Source organism: Nerophis ophidion, linkage group LG03 (genome assembly GCF_033978795.1).
Source record: "Nerophis ophidion isolate RoL-2023_Sa linkage group LG03, RoL_Noph_v1.0, whole genome shotgun sequence".
Lineage (NCBI taxonomy): Eukaryota > Metazoa > Chordata > Actinopteri > Syngnathiformes > Syngnathidae > Nerophis > Nerophis ophidion.
The window spans coordinates 30,378,023-30,400,479 of NC_084613.1; the positions used below are offsets into that span (position 1 = coordinate 30,378,023).

At 39.8% G+C, this 22,457-nt stretch overlaps 1 protein-coding gene across 2 annotated transcripts in view; it reads left to right on the plus strand.

The window, feature by feature from the left end:
• The window catches only part of rasgrf1 (Ras protein specific guanine nucleotide releasing factor 1), an 81,311-nt gene that overhangs the window by 47,754 nt on the left and 11,100 nt on the right, over positions 1-22,457 (plus strand). The window contains exons 11-23 of one of the 2 annotated variants that reach the window (XM_061894817.1): positions 3,190-3,253; positions 4,269-4,411; positions 4,477-4,559; positions 6,358-6,606; positions 7,247-7,617; positions 7,681-7,800; positions 13,629-13,799; positions 14,931-15,037; positions 16,713-16,825; positions 17,142-17,211; positions 20,094-20,197; positions 20,269-20,353; positions 20,429-20,626. In XM_061894817.1, the coding sequence (XP_061750801.1) occupies positions 3,190-3,253; positions 4,269-4,411; positions 4,477-4,559; positions 6,358-6,606; positions 7,247-7,617; positions 7,681-7,800; positions 13,629-13,799; positions 14,931-15,037; positions 16,713-16,825; positions 17,142-17,211; positions 20,094-20,197; positions 20,269-20,353; positions 20,429-20,626 (1,878 nt within the window). Of the gene's footprint in view, positions 1-3,189; positions 3,254-4,268; positions 4,412-4,476; positions 4,560-6,357; positions 6,607-7,246; positions 7,801-13,628; positions 13,800-14,930; positions 15,038-16,712; positions 16,826-17,141; positions 17,212-20,093; positions 20,198-20,268; positions 20,354-20,428; positions 20,627-22,457 lie in introns of both variants that reach the window. The other variant, XM_061894816.1, reaches the window with a different exon arrangement.

Here is a 22,457-nt window from a genome sequence, read left to right on the forward strand (position 1 = left end):
TGCTTTTATTCAGATTTTTTCTGCTTGATTTACTCTCTATTTTATGCTGGGGCTGCCACATATAGTGTAATATTGCACATGGTAATTGGTATATATTGTAGATATGTTATAGACCTAATATATCTGTATATATAATATACTGTACACATATTAAAGGCCTACTGAAATGAGATTTTCTCTTTTAAACGGGGATAGCAGGTCCATTCTATGTGTCATACTTGATCATTTCGCGATATTGCCATATTTTTGCTGAAAGGATTTAGTAGAGAACATCCACGATAAAGTTCGCAAACTGTCGGTGTTAAGAGAAAAGCCCTGCCTCTACCGGAAGTCGCAGACGATGACGTCGCAAGTGTGGGGGCTCCTCACATATTCACATTGTTTTTAATGGGAGCCTCCAACAAAAAGTGCTATTCGGACCGAGAAAACGACAATTTCCCCATTAATTTGAGCGAGGATGAAAGATTTGTGTTTGAGGATATTGATACCGGCGGACTAGAAGAAAAAAAAAAAAACGGGACAGATTCCGATGTTTTTAAACATATTTACTAGGATAATTCTGGGAAATCCCTTATCTTTCTATTGTGTTGCTAGTGTTTTAGTGAGTTTAATATTACTTGATAGTCGGAAGGGTGTCTCCACGGGTGTGTTGACGCCAATGTCTCAGGGAAGTCGACGGCAGCCTGTACGACGGCCCAAGCTCAGCTTTTCTCCGGTAGGAAGCGACTTTTTAACCACAATTTTCTCACTGAAACCTGCTGGTGACATTTGGTCTGGATCCATGTTGACTTGACCGCGCTTTGATCCTTAGTAAATTTTCACATTCCGGAATTTTAAACGAGGAATCACTGTGGGTTTGTGTGGCTAAAGGCTAAAGCTTCCCAACTCCATCTTTCTACTGTGACTTCTCCAATATTAATTGAACAAACTGCAAAATATTCAGCAACACAGATCTCCAAAATACTCTATAATTATGCCGTTAAACCAGACGACATTTAGCTGTGTGTGTGCGTAGCGCTCATACTTCCTAAAACGCGTGACGTCTTGCGTACACGTCATCATTACACAACGTTTTCAAGATGAAACTCCCGGGAAATTTAAAATTGTAATTTAATAAACTAAAAAGGCCGTATTGGCGTGTGTTTCAATGTTAATATTTCATCATTGATATATAAACTATCAGACTGCGTGGTGGGTAGTAGTGGGTTTCAGTAGGCCTTGAAGTATATATTGTATATATTCGCAGATATGTTATATTTTATATTGCTATATCTAGTCTATTTATACGTGCATTGTTCATTTCCATTTCCATCCTTACACTCTCCATCATTGTAACTGAGCTACTGTGTTGAACAATTTCCCTTGTGGATCATTAAAGTTTGTCTAAGTCTAAGTCTAAGGATGTTTCAGCTATTGTTCTCAACCACCTTATATTTCAAGACATAACTTGAGTGTTATAGGTGACATTATACAATACTGAAATTGGACCTCTGCGTATTAGCTGAATCCGATATCAAAATTAAAATCAGCTTTATTTATAAAGCCCACAAATTATTTGACTTGATAGACTGTGCTCTCTTGTTCATTGTTAAAAATAAATATTACCTAAGAATATAAACAAGTACTTACATAATTAACATGCGCAAGGCTAATAAAGAATGGTGCAGTGGTAAACAAAAAGATAATGACGTGAACATGAGCGAGTACATCCACAGTAAGGGGTATTCCACAGATTGATAGCCTGCTCTAATGATGGCTTGTGTTTGTAACGCCTGCCATGGTAGTTTGAACAGTTTGTGGCCAGCGTTTGAGGGGTTTACCTGCCCATTTCCTCACCCAGGACCGGTTCAAGGTCGACAACGATGATCTTTTCCGCAATGGTAATTGGTAGAGTGGCCATGCCAGCAACTTGAGGGTTGCAGGTTCGATTCCCGCTTCCGCCATCCTAGTCACTGCCGTTGTGTCCTTGGGCAAGACACTTTACCCACCTGCTCCCAGTGCCACCCGGTTTAAATGTAACTTAGATATTGGGTTTCACTATGTAAAGCGCGTTGAGTCACTAGAGAAAAGCGCTATATAAATATAATTCACTTCACTTCCTTTGCCCTCTGCGTCTGTCCAACTTGATTCAAGATCCAAACCAGACAGTGATGAAAGAGCACAGGACAAATTATACACATTTGTATTATTGTGTAGTGTGGAATGTAAGAAAAGGTTAAATAAAGTAAAATTACTCAAACAGAGAGCAATGATAGTCATCAAAAACGTATTAATAACCACCTAGAATGGACATATGCTGTCTTTAAATTGAAATGGAGTGGTAATTGGGGTTTTTTTGTGACATACTGTATACTGGTCACGATAATTCATTAGGCTAATGACGCAGTAAGTTGAATGATGCGGACACATTACTGGATACTTTCTAATATGCTTTAGCCTTCGAAACTTTGTGTCTGTAAGTCATTATTTGATACCTGTTTGTATTAAAAATTGGTGTGTTTTAGACTGTAATATTGTTCCACATAAGGCAGTGTATCTCAAATAGTTTTTGTCAAACCCTCCCTTGGGAACATGACTTTTTTTCACACACGCCTTAAATTGAAATACGGGTAAGAACTTGATAATATTAGTTTATTTTTTATTTGTTTACATATTTATTTATCCGTACAAACAAACCGTGCAAACCACTCGATAAGTGGCTGGCACCAGCACCTTAAATACTTGTGTTTTGTTCAAGAATTAAAAAATGCACGGATACTATTTGAAAAGCACTGAATTAAGGACACTTATCAAGAATGTCTAGCTTTGTCATGTATTTGTTTTTTTTTTTTCAACCGGATCACTATTTGATATCAATATGGGATCAGGACACCTCTAGTTATTAGTATCAAAATGTCAGCTTTTTCTTGCTATATTATGTGTTTTTGCTCTCTTTGTGTTGAATTTTATTCTAACAATTTGCTGTGGGCCAACCAAACTTTGCAGTGGTCCGCAAATGGCTTCTGAAGAAAAAAAACACAAAAAACCTGGAATATAAAAAATGAATAGTATCCGATGGAATCCTATCTCCATTCGAACGATGTAAAAAAGACATCATTATAAATATATAAACAAATGTTTGCATTCCAGCATGATGAGTCAAATGAGGCTGGCATGAAGAAACTAAGTGAAAATTGTGTTTGTTTGCAGAATGGCGTGGTCTCCCTTATAGACTGCACTCTTATGGAGGACCCTGAAGGCACTGATGACGAGTGTGAGTGTGTTACAGTTTGCAGGAATCATATGGAGCTTGTAAAGTAACGGGTGATACTAGACTGGGCTTTTACTGCAGTGGCACCTCTGCATACAAGTTTTTTTTTTTTTAGATAGGACGACTCTCTTGATCTATTATGTTTTAGGTTACCGAGCAATAATTCGGGTTACGAACCTCACAGCTGCCAATGGGCTTAGAGAACATCACAGTGAACACCGAAATACCCGACCAAAACATCCAGTGTTTTAACCATTATTATTAGCTTTAGGCTTAAGAACGACATGTATTTTTTTCCAACCACAGGAACAACAAAAGAGACTGTGAAGGACAGTGCTGAGGAAAATAAGTGGATGATGTCAACAAAAATATCTAGTTGACTTGGCAGCACGAGGCTACTAGCATAGCGCTTTACAATCTGAGTGGGTCAAAAATGCCAAAGACGTTAAAATGACTATTCAAATTCAGGACATTTATTCAAGAAAATATGGAGAAGCTGCTGAAGGTGTATTTGACAAAGAAGCAGCTTAAAGGAAATAGCCTGTAGGTAAATAGTGTACATTTTTTGGACATTACTTCATAAAATGACATTGGTAATTTTTAGTACACTTTATTATATTGTATTATATACAATATTTGTTATGAGGGAGTTTGTATTTCTTTTCAAAAAACATTTTACATGTTAAAATTGCGTTTTTGAAGGAGTTAGCAAGGTACAAGTCATATGATTTTGATGGGGAATGTTGATTTCAAACACATTTACCCAAAAAACACAAACCGACGAACAAACCTCATGGGATGGATTGGTAAAAAACACAGAAAAGACACACGATGAAGCACTGAGCAGTGATTGAGATTGTGTTTCGTATCTAATTTCTGATATTTTCTGTAGGTTTTTAGCATCCTCTCATAACTTCAGACAATCGAACACCAGCCAATAAGAAACTTCCTGACTTCAACCAAAGTACAACATCTTTGTGTGAATGTGAATTGATAGTGAACTGTTTTTTTTCTCTAGCCAAATCCGACAAAGGCGTCCAGGACATGGAGCACCTGGACTTCAAGATTGTGGTGGAGCCAAAAGACAGTCAGTCGTTCACAGTCATCCTGGTGGCGTCCTCCAGGCAGGAGAAGTCTGCCTGGACCAGTGACATCAGCCAGGTTAGTCCACACCTTCCGTCTAGGTGAGGACCCGCTTAACTGAGCTTTGTGTGTGTGTCTCACAGTGCATCGACAACATCCGCTGCAATGGCCTCATGATGAACGCCTTCGAGGACAACTCTAAAGTCACCGTCCCGCAGATGATCAAGTCAGACTTTTTTTCGTGTTGTATTGTCATCTGCTTGCCACTTCCTGTTTACATTTTTAAAATATTTATCTGGTACATTTTTGGAAAAGTAAGATGCAAATTTCAACTAAAAAGTTAAGAAATTACCTATTTCATTACTAATTTGTTATTTTTGTATTCATGTGTCTTATTTTTATTGCTTTCCTTTTTTATCATCTCACAGCATTGTAGTTTGCGAAGCACATAAATTAATCAAAGCTGGAGATCAAAATTAAATTGTTGTTGTTAGAAACTCTAACAATAATAACAATCATACATCTATGAACGTTCTCATTCATCCAGGTCATTGCTCGCGGCGTTCAATTTGATCATCAGATTTTACTTTGAGGCTTTCAATTGTGAAATTGACTTTGTCTCACTCTTTCACTCAAGAATTGTTTGTGCGCTTTCAACAGCAAAAAGTGTAATGATGAAGGCACTGATTTATATATTGGGTAAACAAAACAACCACTATGGCACAGCATATACAGGCAAACTCTTCAGGCCAAGACTCAGCTGTCTACCTGCACCTCAGGGAGAAACAGCATTCCTTTGAGAACAAAAATGTACAGATTCTGGACAGGGAGGACGGATGGTACGGAAGAGGAGTGAGGGAAGCCATCTATGTCCCGGTTAAAAAAACATCCCTGAACAGAGGAGGTGGTCTGCGACACCACCTGTATCCCACATACCACACTGTCCTTTCAACCATTCCCAAAAGACTCTGCAATTTAGCCTCCAACAAATAACAGGAGTTAGATATATTCAGGTCACAGAAGGTGACCAGAATATTTCTTCTATTTGTTTACAACTAAATGGAATGTTTAAGTGTTTTTTTTTTACTATGGTTCTGCCAAACAGTACCTCAATGCTAACGAGGGGAAATTACACTTCAACAACTGATGTTGGCTTTGACAGTAGGTTTGCTCGTTTGCATCAAAACAGTTTTTTTTTTCTCATTACCATAGGGCGAAACTGTCCTTGCCCAGGCACACAGTCCTGGTTTTGGAGTGTATATATTTGGGGTTTTGGCACCATCCACTAGACTTCAGCTGACCAACCTAATTGTAAGACTAGATGTGACCAATCTAAGTCAAAGACTAGATGTGACCAATCTAAGTTAAAGACTAGATCTGACCAATTTAAGTCTAAGATGAGGTGTGACCGATCTAAGTGTAAGACTAGATGTGACCAATCTAAGTCTAAGAAGCTTAAACTAAATCTGACCACTCTAAATTAGCTTCACATTGGACTACATATGACTAATCTCAATGAGCGTTAACTAATGAAGTCAAGACTAGATCTGACCAATCTATGAGCGACTTTGAATAGACTTGAATTTATCAATGTATCTTTATTTTAAATTTTAATAGATCTGACCAATCTAAGTTACTTTTCGATTATACTAGGTCTGACCAATTTAAATTTAAATTAGATTGAACTATATGTGACTAATCCCTTTAGCCATGAACTGCAGAAGTCTAGACTAGATCTGACTGATCTAAGTTAAAATTAGATTGGAGTAGATCTGACCAATTCAAGTCCTGGTGAAATCTGTTCAGATGTGAGGCAAAACGTCTTCTCAGACAAAATGAGCAGTCCAGTTGCGATGATTGAGAATACAATGACCTGGATGAATGAGATCATCCATACAAATCCGTCCATATAGTGTGTTTATGTGAGATATTTACACATGATGGTCTGTTGGACCCTTTTAGGTCTGCACTATTGAATATTCTATTAACCTAAAATCATGTTCGCGCCGTCTTCTGGTGCACAGGTCCGACTCTAGTCTGTACTGCGACGACGTGGACATCCGCTTCAGTAAGATGATGAACTCCTGCAAGGTGCTGCAGATCCGCTATGCCAGCGTGGAACGTCTGCTAGAGAGGCTGACTGACCTGCGCTTCCTCTCCATCGACTTCCTCAACACTTTCCTGCACTCTTACCGCGTGTTCACCACCGCTGACGTGGTGCTGGACAAACTCATCACCATTTACAAGAAGCCTATCAGTGCCATTCCTGCAAGGTGAGTCCCAACTTTTGGTTGTTGACTGCATATTTTTGCAGATTTCAAAATATAGGAGAACATATGGTACAAACTAAGTAGTTGGACTCCAAGAGGCATCACTGGGGTCCAGTCTTTCCCACCAGTCTTCTGTCGCGCTACAGCAACCAAGCTCACTGCTGCAGGACCCCACCCTCTCCATCCCTCCCCATCCCTCCATTTGTCCTTGTAGCCAAAGCTCCAAGGTATGAAATATTGATGGAGCCTTGCGGTGGGGCTAACTCCACTCTCCGCAGGCCGGAGGCGGCGCAGAGGCCGATGCAGGGTTGGGATTATCTGCAGCTCGCCCGCCCCAGTGCCCACGCCCTGCAGCATGCACCCTCCTCCCAACCCTCACAGCACTTGTCATGTCACTGTGAAACACCTACACTTGGCTGCTTGTGTCAGCGGCGGCCAAGCGCTATCATTCGCTGTGCTATTTATGGGAACCCATGAGGTCGCCAGGAGGGTGGCAGGGAGCGAGAGAGATTTTTTTTTCCTGAAACACTGCAGTCTGCACTGTCTGTTGCTCGGAATTAACCAGACACGGCCGCAAATAGACCGGGCTTGCATACATTATTTAAGAAGGCTGTGTATTTAGAAAAGTTCTTCTGTGACGCAGGTCCCTGGAGTTGTTCTTTGCAAGCAGCCAGAATAACAAACTCCTGTACGGAGAGCCACCCAGTTCCCCGAGGGCCAGTCGGAAGTTCTCCTCCCCTCCCCCTTTGGCCATCGCCAAGAACTCGTCTCCGAACCGGCGACGCAAGCTGTCGCTCAACATCCCCATCATCACTGGGGGCAAAGCTCTCGACCTGGCTGCCCTGAGCTGCTCCTCCAACGGCTATGCAAGCATGTACTCGACCGTGTCCCCCTTCAGCAAGACCACCTTGGACATCAACAAACTCTACGTGTCCAGCCCCATCGCCAGCAAAATACCGGACGAGGGCGAGGACAAGAAGGACAAGGTGGAGGACACCTCAGTGTGCAAACAAGGTAAAACCAAACACACACGATGGCCATCAAAAATACTGACTTCATTATCGTCCAATGGAGCAGATCTGTCTGTGCGGGAAGAAAGTGACAACGACCAAAACCAGAGCGATGACGCCGACCCGGACGCCTCGCCCACAAAGTCACCAACCACCCCGAAAAACATCAAATGCAAAAACTCCTCAGGTGCGTGTTATTCCACAAAGAGAGCCGTGACGTCACTTCAGCGAGGCGGCGCGTTACACAAGAGCACGCATGCAGTGTACGCGCTTTGCTGTTGTGGAGTCTTTGTCCAACACAAAAGAGACACTGTGGCACTGCGTCAAAAGCCTAAGTCGACGGTGAGGAACATGCAGGGGAAGCCAGTGTTGGCTTGAGTAGGTGTCGGGGAAACTTGTGTCATAGCAACTACAGCCACAGCGTGTTTTCCCTTTCCACCCACGGATAATGAGGCTGTTTCGCCGCAGCCAAGATTATCTGTGCCTCCTAAATCTCACCACCACATTGCAGCACGGCGGTGGGGGGGCCTTATAACCAACCCCCCTCTCCTTCTCTGTAACAAAGTGAAATGGCGACGTGAAATGCTGAAGGAGTGTAGGAATGTTGACCCGTTTTGATGCGTCTGTGTTCTTCTTATCATTTTGAATAGACTGCGGAGAATCTGTTGAATACTATGTTATGCTGATATTTGGTGGCTATATTTAGCTGCACTCAGTTTGAATGCCAAGAGGAGATGCTGGTGTTGGTCTGTAGCGCCCCCGACTGGAGGATAAGAACATAAAGCATGTTGGTTTGTGTTAGCCCCCTAGAGGAGACTGAAGGAAGGACATACAGTCGAATCTGCTGATGACAACCAAAGCCTTAAAGGGGGTCATATTATGATTTTTTTCTACATTTAAATATCTTCTTTGTGGTCTACATAGCATGTAATCGGTGTAATTTGGTCAAAATGTTGCATAGATTTAGTTTTACAAACCACTTTCATGCTGCTTTCTGACTGTCCTCAGGATGCGCCGTTTTGTGGGAGGACTATTTTATGTGCCATTTTGATTGCGTCTTCTCCTCGCCATCTTTGTTATAGTTTTTTAGAGCTAGCGTGTCTACTGACAGCAATGTGTTAGAACTATCCGCTACTTTGTATTACAAATGGCAACAGGATGCATATGCATGTACAAAACCCAAAACCAGTGAAGTTGGCCTGTTGTGTAAATGGTACAAAAAACAGAATACAATGATTTGCAATTCCTTTTTAACCTATATTCAATTGAATAGACTGCAAAGACAAAATACTTAACTTTCGAACTAGAAAACGTTTTATTTTATTTATTAGCTCATTTGGAATTGAATGCCTACAGGAAAACATAGTATTTTATTTATTAGCTCATTTGGAATTGAATGCCTGCAACATGTTTCAAAAAAATCTGGCACAAGTGGCAAAAAAGACTGAGAAAGTTGAGGAATGCTCATCAAACACTTATTTGGAACATCCCACAGGTAAACAGGCTAATTGGGAACAGGTTGGTGCTATGATTGGGTATAAAAGCAGTTTCCATGAAATAAATGCTCAGTCATTCACAAACAAGGATGGGGTGAGGGTCACAACTGTGTGAACAAATGCATAAGCAAATTGTCAAACAGTTTAAGAACAACATTTCACAACAAGCTATTGCAAGGAATTTAGGGATTTCACCATCTAAGGTCCGTCATTTTATCAAAAGGTTAAATGATAAATGATAAATGGGTTGTACTTGTATAGCGCTTTTCTACCTTCAAGGTACTCAAAGCGCTTTTGACACTACTTCCACATTTACCCATTCACACACACATCCACACAATGATGGAGGGAGCTGCCATGCAAGGCGCCAACCAGCACCCATCAGGAGCAAGGGTGAAGTGTCTTGCTCAGGACACAACGGAGGTGACGAGGTTGGTACTAGGTGGGAATTGAACCAGGGACGCTCGGGTTGCGCACGGCCACTCTCCCCACTGCGCCACGCCGTCCCTAATCTGGAAAAATCACTGCACGTAGGCGATGATATTACGGATCTCCGATCCCTCAGGCGGTACTGCATCAAAAAGTGATATCAGTGTGTAAAGGATATCACCACATGGGCTCAGGAACACTTCAGAAAAACCACAGTCAATAACTACAGTTGGTTGCTACATCTATAAGTGCAAGTTAGAACTCTACTATGCAAACCCAAAGCCATTCATCAAAAATGTGTTGTTGCCATTAAATTCTATGGTAATGATTATTTGCAACAAAAAAAAATTAAGTTTCTCAGTTTGAACATTAAATATCTTGTCTTTGCATTTTATTCAATTGAATATAAGTTGAAAAGGATTTGCAAATCATTGTATTCTGTTTTCACTTACCATTTACACAACGTGCCAACTTCACTGGTTTTGGGTTTTGTACGAGCCTCTCTGCACCACAACAAAAGGATGAGGAATAAGATGGAGCTTATTGAAAACAGTGTGTATTACAATGGCGGACTCTCTATCTGTCACCAAAGGCAAAAACGTCACAAATCAGGTCAATTCCATTGAAGTATGAAAGAAGGCAAGATTGTTTCATATATATCTCTGCCATGCCTTCCCAATTTGATTTCATACAAACCCCGTTTCCATGTGAGTTGGGAAATAGTGTTAGATGTAAATATAAACAGAATACAATGATTTGCAAATCATTTTCAACCCATATTCAGTTGAATATGCTACAAAGACAACATATTTGATGTTCCAACTGATAAATATATTTTTTTGCAAATAATCATTAACTTTAGAATTTGATGCCAGCAACACGTGACAAAGAAGTGGGGAAAGGTGGCAATGAATACCAATAAAGTTGAGGAATGGTCATCAAACACTTATTTGGAACATCCCACAGGTGTGTAGGCTAATTGGGAACAGGTAGGTGCCATGATTGGGTATAAAAGCAGCTTCCATGAAATGCTAAGGAGTTCACAAACAAGGATGGGGCGAGGGTCACCAATTTGTAAGCAAATTGTCTAACAGTTTTAGAACAACATTTCTCAATGAGCTATTGCAAGGAATTTAGGGATTTTACCATCTACGGTCCGTAAAATCATCAAAAGGTTCAGAGAATCTGGAAAAATCACTAAACCTAAGCGATGATATTACGGACCTTTGATCCCTACAGTTGGTCGCTACATCTGTAAGTGCAAGTTAGAACTCTACTATGCAAATCAAAAGCCATTTACCAACAACACCGCCGGCTTGGCTGGGCCCAAGCTCATCTAAGATGGACTGATGCAAAGTGGAAAAGTGTTCTGTGGTCTGACGAGTCCACATTTCAAATTATATTAGGAAACTGTGTACGTGGTGTGCTCCAGAACAAAGAGGAAAATAACCATCCGGATTGTTATAGGCGCAAAGTTAAAAAACCAGCATCTGTGATGGTATGGGGGTGTATTAGTGGCCAAGGCATGGGTAACTCACACATCTTTGGAGGCGCCATTAATGCTGAATGGTCCATACAGGGTTTGGAGCAACATATGTTGTCATCCAAGCAACGTTATCATGGACGCCCCTGCTTATTTCAGCAAAACAATGCCAAGCTACGTGTTACAACAGCGGGGCTTCGTAGTAAAAGACTGCGGGTACTTTCCTGGCTCGCCTGCAGTCCAGACATGTCTCCCATCGAAAATGTGTGGCGCATTATGAAGCGTAAAATACGACAGCGGAGACCCCGGACTGTTGAACAACTTAAGCTGTACATCAAGCAAGAATGGGAAAGAATTCCACTTTCAAAGCTTCAATAATTAGTTTCCTCAGTTCCCAAACGTTTATTGAGTGTTGTTAAAAGAAAAGGTGATGTAACACAGTGGTGAACATGCCCTTTCCCAACTACTTTGGCATGTGTTGCAGCCGTGAAATTCTTAGTTAAGTATTATTTGCAAAAAAAAAAAAAATTAGTTTATGAGTTTGAACATCAAATATCTTGTCTTTGTAGTGCATTCAACTGAATATGGGTTGAAAATTATTTGCAAATCATTGTATTCCGTTTATATTTACATCTAACACAATTTCCCAACCCATATGGAAACGGGGTTTGTATTTTCTGGACTTATGGAGATCCCAAATACACAACAGCAGGTACCAATCAGTATGAAAAGTTGGTTTAGCGAAATAGGGGCCCTATTGTTTATTTTTTCCTTTATCATTCATCCATCCATTTTTTACCGCTTGTCACTCTCGGCAAAAGACAGCGTATACCCTGTATAAGTTGCCTTAATTGTACAAAAACAATTTTCTCATAAATTAATTTAAATAAAAAATAAAAATAAATAAATAAATAAATAAAAAAAAAAAAAATATATATATATATATATATATATATATATATATATAACATGTTTTTATGGATACATTTTAATCTTCAGCATATATTAATGACTTGTTTATCTTTGGGATATGTCTATGGTAATTTTTGCTTTATTTTTGGCCATAGCTTTGTCTGTGTTACTAGTGAATTATTTTAGCAAAGACGTGGGTTTTTTTGTGGGGTTTGTTTGGTTTTTTTATGTTGATTTATTACATTCTCATGTTAAATACTTTCCTATCCGTGACAAGTGATGAACATGCAGAAAAACATGTTGCAATTGGCAAAAGTTTGGAGGTTCCGACGAGCTGCAAGAAGGTGTTTATTGTGACTAAGCAAACAAATGTTTTAGTCAGACATACACACACACACACACACACACACACACACACACACACACACACACGCAGATTATTTGCAGTGCCAGTCTCTCCATAAGTGCAGCACGCATGCACACACGGTTTTTCCCACCCCAGAAGAAACTTAATTTGCGGTCCTAATATTTAGTTTTGCTTTTCATTGTATTTCTAAAGTGTCATGGCCGTTGTTGTCTGTTACGTTTGTTTGTTTTTTGATTGATTGAAACTTTTATTAGTAGATTGCACAGTTCAGTACATAATCTGTACAATTGACCACTAAATGGTAACACCCAAATAAATTTTTCAACTTGTTTAAGTTGGGGTCCACGTAAATCAATTCATGACGTCATCACCTCATTAAGTACCACCCACAACTGCGTCAAATTTCTGTGAAAAAAACACTTGACCAAAATTGTACTATCCACAGGTGAAACTCATAAAATTAGAATATCGTGCAAAGTTCATTCATGTCACCAATTCAACTTCAAATGTGACACTTACATGCAAAGTGAGATAAGTAAATCCTTTATACTTTTGATGTCCACGGCTCACAGTTTTTGAAAACCCCAAATTTTATGAGATTTTCAATAATAGTTTTCATAAGCCGTATGCCATAATCGTCACATTTATATCAAAAGAAGGCTTAAAATATCTTGAGTTGCATGTTATGAGTGTATGTCATATACTGTATTAGTTTCACCTTGTAAATCTAATTGCTGGAATAGACAAACCTTTGCACGATATTGAAATTAGTTTGAGTTTCAACTGTAATTACAAACAGTAAATATGACAAAATGAAATCATAAAAGTTAGAAAATGCATGATTATTTTGTGTAATGATCATTTAGTTAAACATTTGAGTTATAATGGAAGTCAATGGGCACGTTTTTGTCCCCATGATACTGCACAAATACACTTAATCAATAAAGTACTATCTATCTATCTATCTACAACAATACATGAAAATAACTTGTATTACTAATCTTATGTATATTTAGGCCGGATCTTTACCCCTAGCTCTTTAGCGTTTACTATTTACAAACATTTGTAGATGATAAGTCATTTTATGCAAAGCTTTTAAAATAAAAGACTGAAATAATTACAAAAAATGGGCATTCACAAAGGGTTAAAATAAAATGATTAAACATGTTTGCTATTTTTATATAGAGTTAAAGTTGATAAAGAAATTTTTCAGCAAAAATTTTGAAAATAGTTTGAATCCAAACATCGGTTATACAATTTTTTGTCTTTTAACTGTGAAATTAGGTATTCCTTAAAGGGATTTTTTATTTTTTTGGCTATATTTGCAGAGTTCTCTCTGTTCTCCTACAACAACGGTATGGTGATGTCCTCATGTCGGGAGCTTGACAACAATCGCAGTGCGCTTTCCGCTGCCTCCGCGTTTGCCATTGCTACAGCTGGAGCCAACGAGGGCACTCCCACCAAGGAGAAATATCGGCGGATGTCTCTTGCCAGCTCAGGTACTGTACATGTAGTTGCTAACCTTTGCATAGGCCAGGGGTGTCAAACTCATTTTAGCTCAGGGAACGCATGGAGGAAAATCTATTATCACGCTGGCCGGAGTGGTAAATTCATGGCATTAAAACTTAAAAATAAAGACAACTCCAGATTGTTTTCTTTGTCTTACTTGGGCCCAAAATAGAACACGCACATTCTGAAAATCTACACATTATAAATAATCCTCTTGGCAAAACACTTCAACTTAGTTGAAAATTTTGAGTAAAAAATTGGAGCAGTTTTAAAAACACCATAAAGAACACAATGAACTTGGACTTTGTCTCAGTCTTTTTACATTAAGCTTTAAGCACTTCCTGTTTAAGATTCTCATGTTGGCAGTTCACCAATGAAAATGTTTGGAAAATCACTCGAGTGTTTCCTCAAACCGCTACAATTATAATACAAACAAAACAATTATCAAAATGACAAGATTATAGCCGAAATAAAGTTAACATAACTACAAACGTAATTGATGTGAACATAGTAAATTTAAGCATAAAATGAAATAGAACAAACAACAAACATAGAAACATACATTTATACAATAGAGTTCAGGGTGTGCATCGGGCATTCAACCAATTGCAAGTTCTGCATGGAACTCTAACTAAAAAGATAATGATAATGTTGACTTTTGTCTTTGCATTTTCTGTTCTGTTATTTTATCCGTTGAGTGGATAATTTACAATGAAGGTATTGTGCATCGGTAATGCCGCCATCTGATGTCAGCCACAACAGGAGCAGCTCCTTGCTTGCACCTTCGCTGATTGGAGTAGTGGCAGCCAATCCAGAGGGCAATTGAAGTCAGCTGGCACGTCATCTTCAAACACTGTCATGTGTAACCTGGGTTACACTTAAATTTGTATTGCGACATCCAGTGGACACATTTAAAACAGAAGTTTCTTTTGTTAAAAAAAATGCAGCTTATTTTTATATTGAGCAAATTGGTCTTGCGGGTCGCAGGCCGGAATAAACCTGTTCGCGGTCCTGTGTGGCCTGGGGGTCATACATTTGACACTCCTGGCATGAGCAGTGGTTAATGGGGCAAGTATTTGTGTAAAGTGATGGTGAACTAATATTTCCCATATTTCGGGCAGGTTTTCCAACAGATCAGAGAAACGGAGACAAAGAGTTTGTGATCAGACGAGCGGCGACCAACAGAGTCTTGAACGTTCTCAGACACTGGGTGTCCAAACACTCACCGGTAAATAAGACAACAATGTTCATAAATGAATAGTTTTAGTTTGGGCCTAGAAAGCAGCACTGAATGTTATCATACACATCCAAACAGTCTTTGCTACAGACATTGGTATTGACCATAACTAAAGGAACAGAACATTTCTCATCTTACATGATGCCTGAAATTAGGGGTGTCCAAAGCGCAGCTCGTAGATTTTTTCTTGTTTTTTTATGGTTAGCGCCACATTGTAGAAGTAAAATACAACCAAAAAACAGTAAAAGTGAGAAAGATAGAGCTAAAAGGCACAATGTAAAGAAAAAAAGCTGAAATCTATCTATCCATTTTCTACCGCTTGTCCCTCTCAGGGTCGCAGGGAGGGCTGGAGCCTATCCCTATTAACTCTTTCCCAGCAGGAAATCGGAGTACCCTAAATGTCGATACTAATAACCAATAACTTTGAAGATATAGTGTTCCCTTGATTATTGCAGGAGTTACTGTAAGTTCCAAACCCCTTCTATATATTTATTTTATGATTTATATGATTGCTGTATGCATTTTACCTACTCAGAGCCTAGTGGTTAGAGTGTCTGCCCTATGATCGGTAGGTTGTGAGTTCAAACCCCGGCAGAATCATACCAAAGACTATAAAAATGGGACCCATTACCTCCCTGCTTGGCACTCAGCATCAAGGTTTGGAAATGGGGGTTAAATCACCAAAAATGATTCCCGGGCGTGGCCACCGCTGCTGCCCACTGCTCCCTTTACCTCTCAGGGGGTGAACAAGGGAGGGGTCAAATGCAGAAGACAAATTTCACCACATCTAGTTTGCGTGTGTGTGACAATCATTGGTACTTGAACTTAACTTAACTTAAGTTTTAGGACATTATAAACATTTATACATCTTATGTAATTGTAACATGTAACATTTTGTTACTCGTAAATGATAACGTAATAGAAGTAGCCGCATGACGGCAATGACGAGTGGTGGCGTCACTCCCTTCTTCTTCCGAGTAGTAGCGCATTATTTTTAATAGATATTGATGTCATTGTCCTTATACTCCACGGACAAAGCTTCGAACAATGGGAGACCGGGCTTTCTGCTCCGCTGCTCCCAGTCTGTGGAACGCTTTCCCTGACCACCTGAGGGCACCTAAGACTGTGGATGCTTTTAAAAAAGGCTTAAAAACCCATCTTTTTTAAAAAGCCTTTCTATAGACATGCATGCTGGTTGTAGCTATTTGGCTGTTTCTAGTATTATATTTTATTTATTTGTATTATTACTATTTTTTTACACTGTGGCACTTTGAGGTTGTTTGCTCAACGTAAAGTGCTTTTTACAAATAAAATCTATTATTATTATTTTTATTACTCTTGTCATGGCAGCTAGTAGATACTATCTTGTAGCTAACCTACTTTGCTTTGGCATAGCAGTAAAGAGGTTCACCTTTTCGTCGATAGTAAACAGCTTCTTTCCGGGACTTTTGGTCTGAGCCAGAAGCTTTATAAGGCGCAAAACAACATACATTGTCGGGATTGTTCCCACAAGAACATGTCAAGCAAACACACATGCAATAGCTACAAACAACATAATTAATATTGGTTTTAAAACATTAAAGTGGGCCCCAGCAGCCTCTGATTTGTCATTATGGAGCCCTCAGTGGAAACGACTAACTGCTTTTATCTGACCTTGTCCATCTAGGACTTTGAGAGCAATAATGAGTTGAAAACAAAGGTCATTGCCTTCCTGGAGGAAGTGATGCACGACCCTGAGCTACTAACCCAAGAGAGGAAAGCAGCCGCCAATATCATCAGGTGCGCTTTGAACTCAATTTCACCCAGGTGCGCTTTGAACTCAATTTCACCCTGGGATAGGTTGATTGGCAACACTAAATTGGCCCTAGTGTGTGAATGTGAGTGTGAATGTTGTCTGTCTATCTGTGTTGGCCCTGCGATGAGGTGGCGACTTGTCCAGGGTGTACCCCGCCTTCCGCCCGATTGTAGCTGAGATAGGCGCCAGCGCCCCCCGCGACCCCGAAAGGGAATAAGCGGTAGAAAATGGATGGATGGATGGACGTATGAATATTACAATAAGGAGTATTCATCTTACGCTTGTTTAACTGTCTGCTAGAACCCTCACTCAGGATGATCACTGTGACAATCAGATCGCCCTCGAAGACGTGACGCAACTTGTTAGTGAAGTAAGAAAACATTTCCCTTGTGTACTTAATTCCCTATGAAACATTGTGATGTTTGAACAAACAGTATTGTCAATCAATAAAATGCTTTGATCTTTTCCCCGTTACATCACGCATTTGATTGGCCGCCTGACTTCAGATGTACACAACATGAGACAAATTGTTCTGTTCTTTCACGGTAGTGCAAGTGTTCAGTCCCTGATTTTTCTGTTCCACCCGGAACTCGAACGTGGGTCGCCGGCATGAGAGACAAGTGTGCTAGCTACCGAGCTAAAAGCCCGGGCTATCAACCCAATAGCCACCATTGCTGTTGATGTTGTCAGGGAATGAGGTTTACCAACGTATACATGGCCCAGCCACACTGGCCTCCGTTACCTCATACCCATCCTGGTCACGACACCACTGTAACACGATGGGTCACTCCCTACTTTCTGGGACTTGAATCTGGGCCGTCCACATGAAAGGCAACCGTATTTACTACCGATTTATAAGACCTCAAAAGCAGTGCTGGCAATATATGGGTGCTCAAAATATTTGATCTACATCCAAATCAAGATATTTACTTATTTCGAGTCCAACCCGATTAATAATTTTCAATATTTTTTTTAATTTATTTATTTATTTATTGGCAATTTTTGAATTCAAACATTAAACAACTATTATTGAGCTTAGCATTATTATTGATGTTATTGCTTTTATTAATTTTTGGTTTTCCTTTTTTTTAGTATTGTATTTGTATGTCCTAGTGCAGTGGTTCTCAATCTTTTTTCAGTGATGTACCCCCCTGTGAACATTTTTTTCCCCCTAATCAGAGCAAAGCATTTTTGGTTGAAAAAAATAGATAAAGAAGTAAAATACAGCACTATGTCATTAGTTTCTGATTCATTAAATTGTATAACAGTGCAAAATATTGCTCATTTGTAGTGGTCTTTCTTGAACTATTTGGAAAAAAAGATATAAAAATAACAAAAAACTTGTTGAAAAATAAAGAAGTGATTCAATTATAAATAAAGATTTCTACACATGGAAGTAATCATCAACTTAAAGTGCCCTCTTTGGGGATTGTAGTAGAGATCCATCTGGATTCATGAACTTAATTCTGAACATTTCTTCACAAAAAGAGAAATCTTTAACATCAATATTTATGGAACACGTCCACAAAAAATCTAGCTGTCAACACTGAATATTGCATTGTTTCATTTCTTTTCACGGTTTATGAACTTACATTCATATTTTGGTGAAGTATTATTCAATAAATATATTTATAAAGGATTTATGAATTGTTGCTACTTTTAAAAAATCTCACATACCCCTTGGCATACCTTCAAGTACCCCCAGGGGTACGCGTACCCCCATTTGAGAACCACTGTCCTAGGGCATTCAATTGATCACAACTGGACTGTTTGCTTTGTCTTAGAAGACGTTTCATCGCTCGTCGGAGTAGACTTCATAAGTTCATGGTCATAGACTTAGATTGGTCAGATCTCATCCAACGGCTGGTGCTAATACCCCAGGTAATTTAGCATCCAACAAATAACAGGAGTTAGAATCTTTTTGGGTCACAGAAAGTGACAAGAATTCCATTCGTGCCATTTGTTTACAACTGAATGGAATGTTTAAATGGGGGACTCCGACTATTTTCGACGTGTAGTAGTCGATCCACAGCGATGGTTCTGCCATACAAAACCTCAATACTAACGAGGGGAAATTACACTTCAATGACTGTTGTTGGCTTTGAAAGTAGGATTGCTCGTTTGCATCAACATAGTTGTTTTTGTCACTAGGATAAGGTGAAGCCATCCTTGCCCAGGCACACCCTCCTGGCTTTGGATTATAATTGTTGGGGTTTGGCACCAGCCGCTAGACTAGATCTGACCATCTATGAGCATGAACTGATGAAGACTTCTCGAATGAGCGGCAAAACGTCTTTTAAGACGAACCAACAGTCCAGTTGTGATAGACTGAATGCCCTGAGATGACCATGACCTAGATGAATGACAACATTCATAGACATGTATTCGTATGTCTTCTCAATTGCTTTGTAAATTTCTTAGTATTGTAAATCTATTTTAAAGCTGCGGTTGGGTTGAAATTGGAGTTGCTCCATTTTTTTTTTCCGTATTAATTAACATTCAGTGAATTTGTAAATACTTATGTTTTGAATTATTTTTTTAGACCAATGCCTTTTTAGGCATCTAAGAGGAGCTTTTGTAACTTGTTTTGAAAAGGTTTTATTATACCAAATAATATATTTCTTGAATCCAATTGTCACCCTAAAAATCGGAATCAAATGGATTGGTAAGGTTCCGAAAAATCCTATATATGTGTGACAATCATTGGTACTTTAACTTTAACTTTGACTTTATATGAAAAAATACTGTGTATATTTGAAATACATTGTATACATTTGGTAAATTGTAAATTGATTATACTTTTATACCTTCAAGATACTCAAAGAGCTTTGACACTATTTCCACATTCACCCATTCACGCACACAAAGCCATAACCATGACTCATCAGGAGCAAGAGTGAAGTGTCTAGCTCAGGGACACAACGGTTGTGACTAGGATGTTGGAAGCTGGGGATCGAACCAGGAACCCTTAAGTTGCTAGCACGGCCGCTATATCCCCGAGCCACGCTGTCCCCATATTGTATAACAATATTGTATACACCAGATCTACTTATATATAATGTACAAAGTTTGTACGTGTGATCTAGCTAGAAAACCACGTTTTTTTGTATAATCACATTTCTAATTGAAGGAAGAGTTCTTGATAACTTCAATAAAATTGGGCTGTTTCCTCCCTCTGAGGTGATGAATGACAGAATAGTGTTGAAATAATGCAAAAGCCACAGCTGATCATGACCATCTTTGAACTTTTAGGTGGGCCCAGGAAAAGCGGAGCCCTTTGAGAACCACTCGGCCTTGGAGGTTGCAGAGCAGCTCACCCTGCTGGACCATCTGGTGTTCAAGGTCATCCCATACGAGTGAGTGTGACCAGGAACAACACCTTAAAAAGGGCGCTGGCTGTAACATTCTTGACCGACTCACTCAACAGGGAATTCTTCGGTCAAGGCTGGATGAAGAACGACAAGAACGAGAAGACGCCGTACATCATGAGAACGACAAAGCACTTCAACGATGTTGGTTGCGTTTCCAGTCATGCTGTAAAAATGGTGTCGGGTTTTTTTAGGGTTAATCCCTCTTTTCTGGTCAAGATAAGCAACCTGATCGCCACAGAGATCTTGCGCTCGGACGACGTGGTCACTCGGGTGGCTGTGATTGAGAAATGGGTGGCGGTGGCGGACATCTGCCGCTGTCTCCATAACTACAACGCCGTGCTTGAGATCACCTCCTCCCTGAACAGAAGTTCTGTCTTCCGCCTCAAAAAGACCTGGCTCAAGGTGTCCAAGCAGGTAGTTCACAACACAAAAGTGTGCTATTAAGCTTTGTTTGTGTGTGTGCGTGCGTGTGTGTGTGTGTGTGCGTGTGCGTATGTGTGTGTTCTGGCAATGCTTACTTAAAGGCCTACTGAAATGAGATTTTCTTATTCAAACGGGGAAAGCAAGTCCATTCTATGTGTCATACTTGATCATTTCGCGATATTGCCATATTTTTGCTGAAAGGATTTAGTAGAGAACATCGACGATAAAGTTGGCAACTTTTGGTGCTGATAAAAAAGCCTTGCCTTTTACCGGAAGTCGCAGACGTTGACGTCACAAGGGTGAGGGCTCCTCACGTCCTCAAATTGTTTATAATGGGACCCTCCAGCAGCAAGAGCTATTCGGACCGAGAAAACGACAATTTCCCCATTAATTTGAGCGAGGATGAAAGATTTGTGGATGATGATATTGATAGCGAAGGAATATAAAAAAGTGTATAAAAAAAACAAAGTGATTGCATTGGGATGGATTCAGATGTTTCTAGACACATTTACTAGGATAATTCTGTGAAATCCTTTATCCTTCTATTGTGTTGCTAGTGTTTTAGTGAGATTAAATAGTACCTGATAGTCGGAGGGGTGTGTCCACGAGTGTCTTGAGGCCAGTCTCTGAGGGAAGTCGACGTCAGCTGCATGGACGGTGCAAGCGCAGCTGATGTCTGGTAAGAACCGACTTTTTCTTAGCGCCACAATTTTCTCACTGAAACCTGCCGGTTGACAAGTGTTCGGGAACCATGTTCGCTTGACCGCTCTGATCCATAGTAAAGCTTCACCTCCGGGAATTTTAAACAAGGAATCACCGTGTGTTTGTGTGGCTAAAGGCTAAAGCAGCCCAAGTCCATCTTTCTACTTTGACTTCTCCATTATTAATTGAACAAATTGCAAAAGATTCAGCAACACTAATGTCCAGAATACTGTTTAATTGCGCGATGAAAAGAGACGACTTTTAGCCGCAAATGGTGCCACGCTAATATGTCCTGACAGTCCGTGACGTCACGCGCACGCGTCCTCATTCCGACGTTTTCAACAAGAAACTCCGCGGGAAATTTAAAATTGGAATTTAGTAAACTAAACCGGCCGTATTGGCATGTGTTGCAATGTTAATATTTCATCATTGATATATAAACTATCAGACTGCGTGGTCGGTAGTAGTGGGTTTCAGTAGGCCTTAATGGAGACATCGCTCTGTTTAGACAGTCCACTTTAGGGGACCTCTGACGGTATGGGTACAAAAAAAACAGGTCCCCTAAAGGGAAACGTTTTTAAATGATAGTCAAATCCATTTTGAAGATGCCTATGTGATTTTTAAGCTTTGGACCATAAAACATCTTTACTGGTTAGTTTGAGTGTGAGACATTTGCACAGGGGCTGTAGCTGTTACATTTAAGTGGTGAAACTTCCAATAAGAGGACAGCTGTAGTACTGTATTCTGAGGATCATTTCATATTTAATTTGAACTTTCTTTCTAAATGGTCCTCAGTAGTCATGTACACATTTGTGTGAATTATGCAAAATTATTTAAATTTGGTCGCCATGAACCATATTAACTCTCTTTCCCCAAGGTCCCCAGTAAGAATGATCAGCACAATCCTTCATCAATCCAGAGATTTAAAGACGTGTATGAGCTAACTGGGCATTGGCCATTTTACCTATTTTTTTTATGCCTCCACAACCTGTAGAAAGGGTGGTCCCCACAAGTGAAGATCAAAAACTTGGTCCCCATTGTTGATTTAATCTGCATATAAAACTAAACATTGACACGTGCAAAGGCAGCAATATATGATAAAACAAGCAAGAGCTAAAGA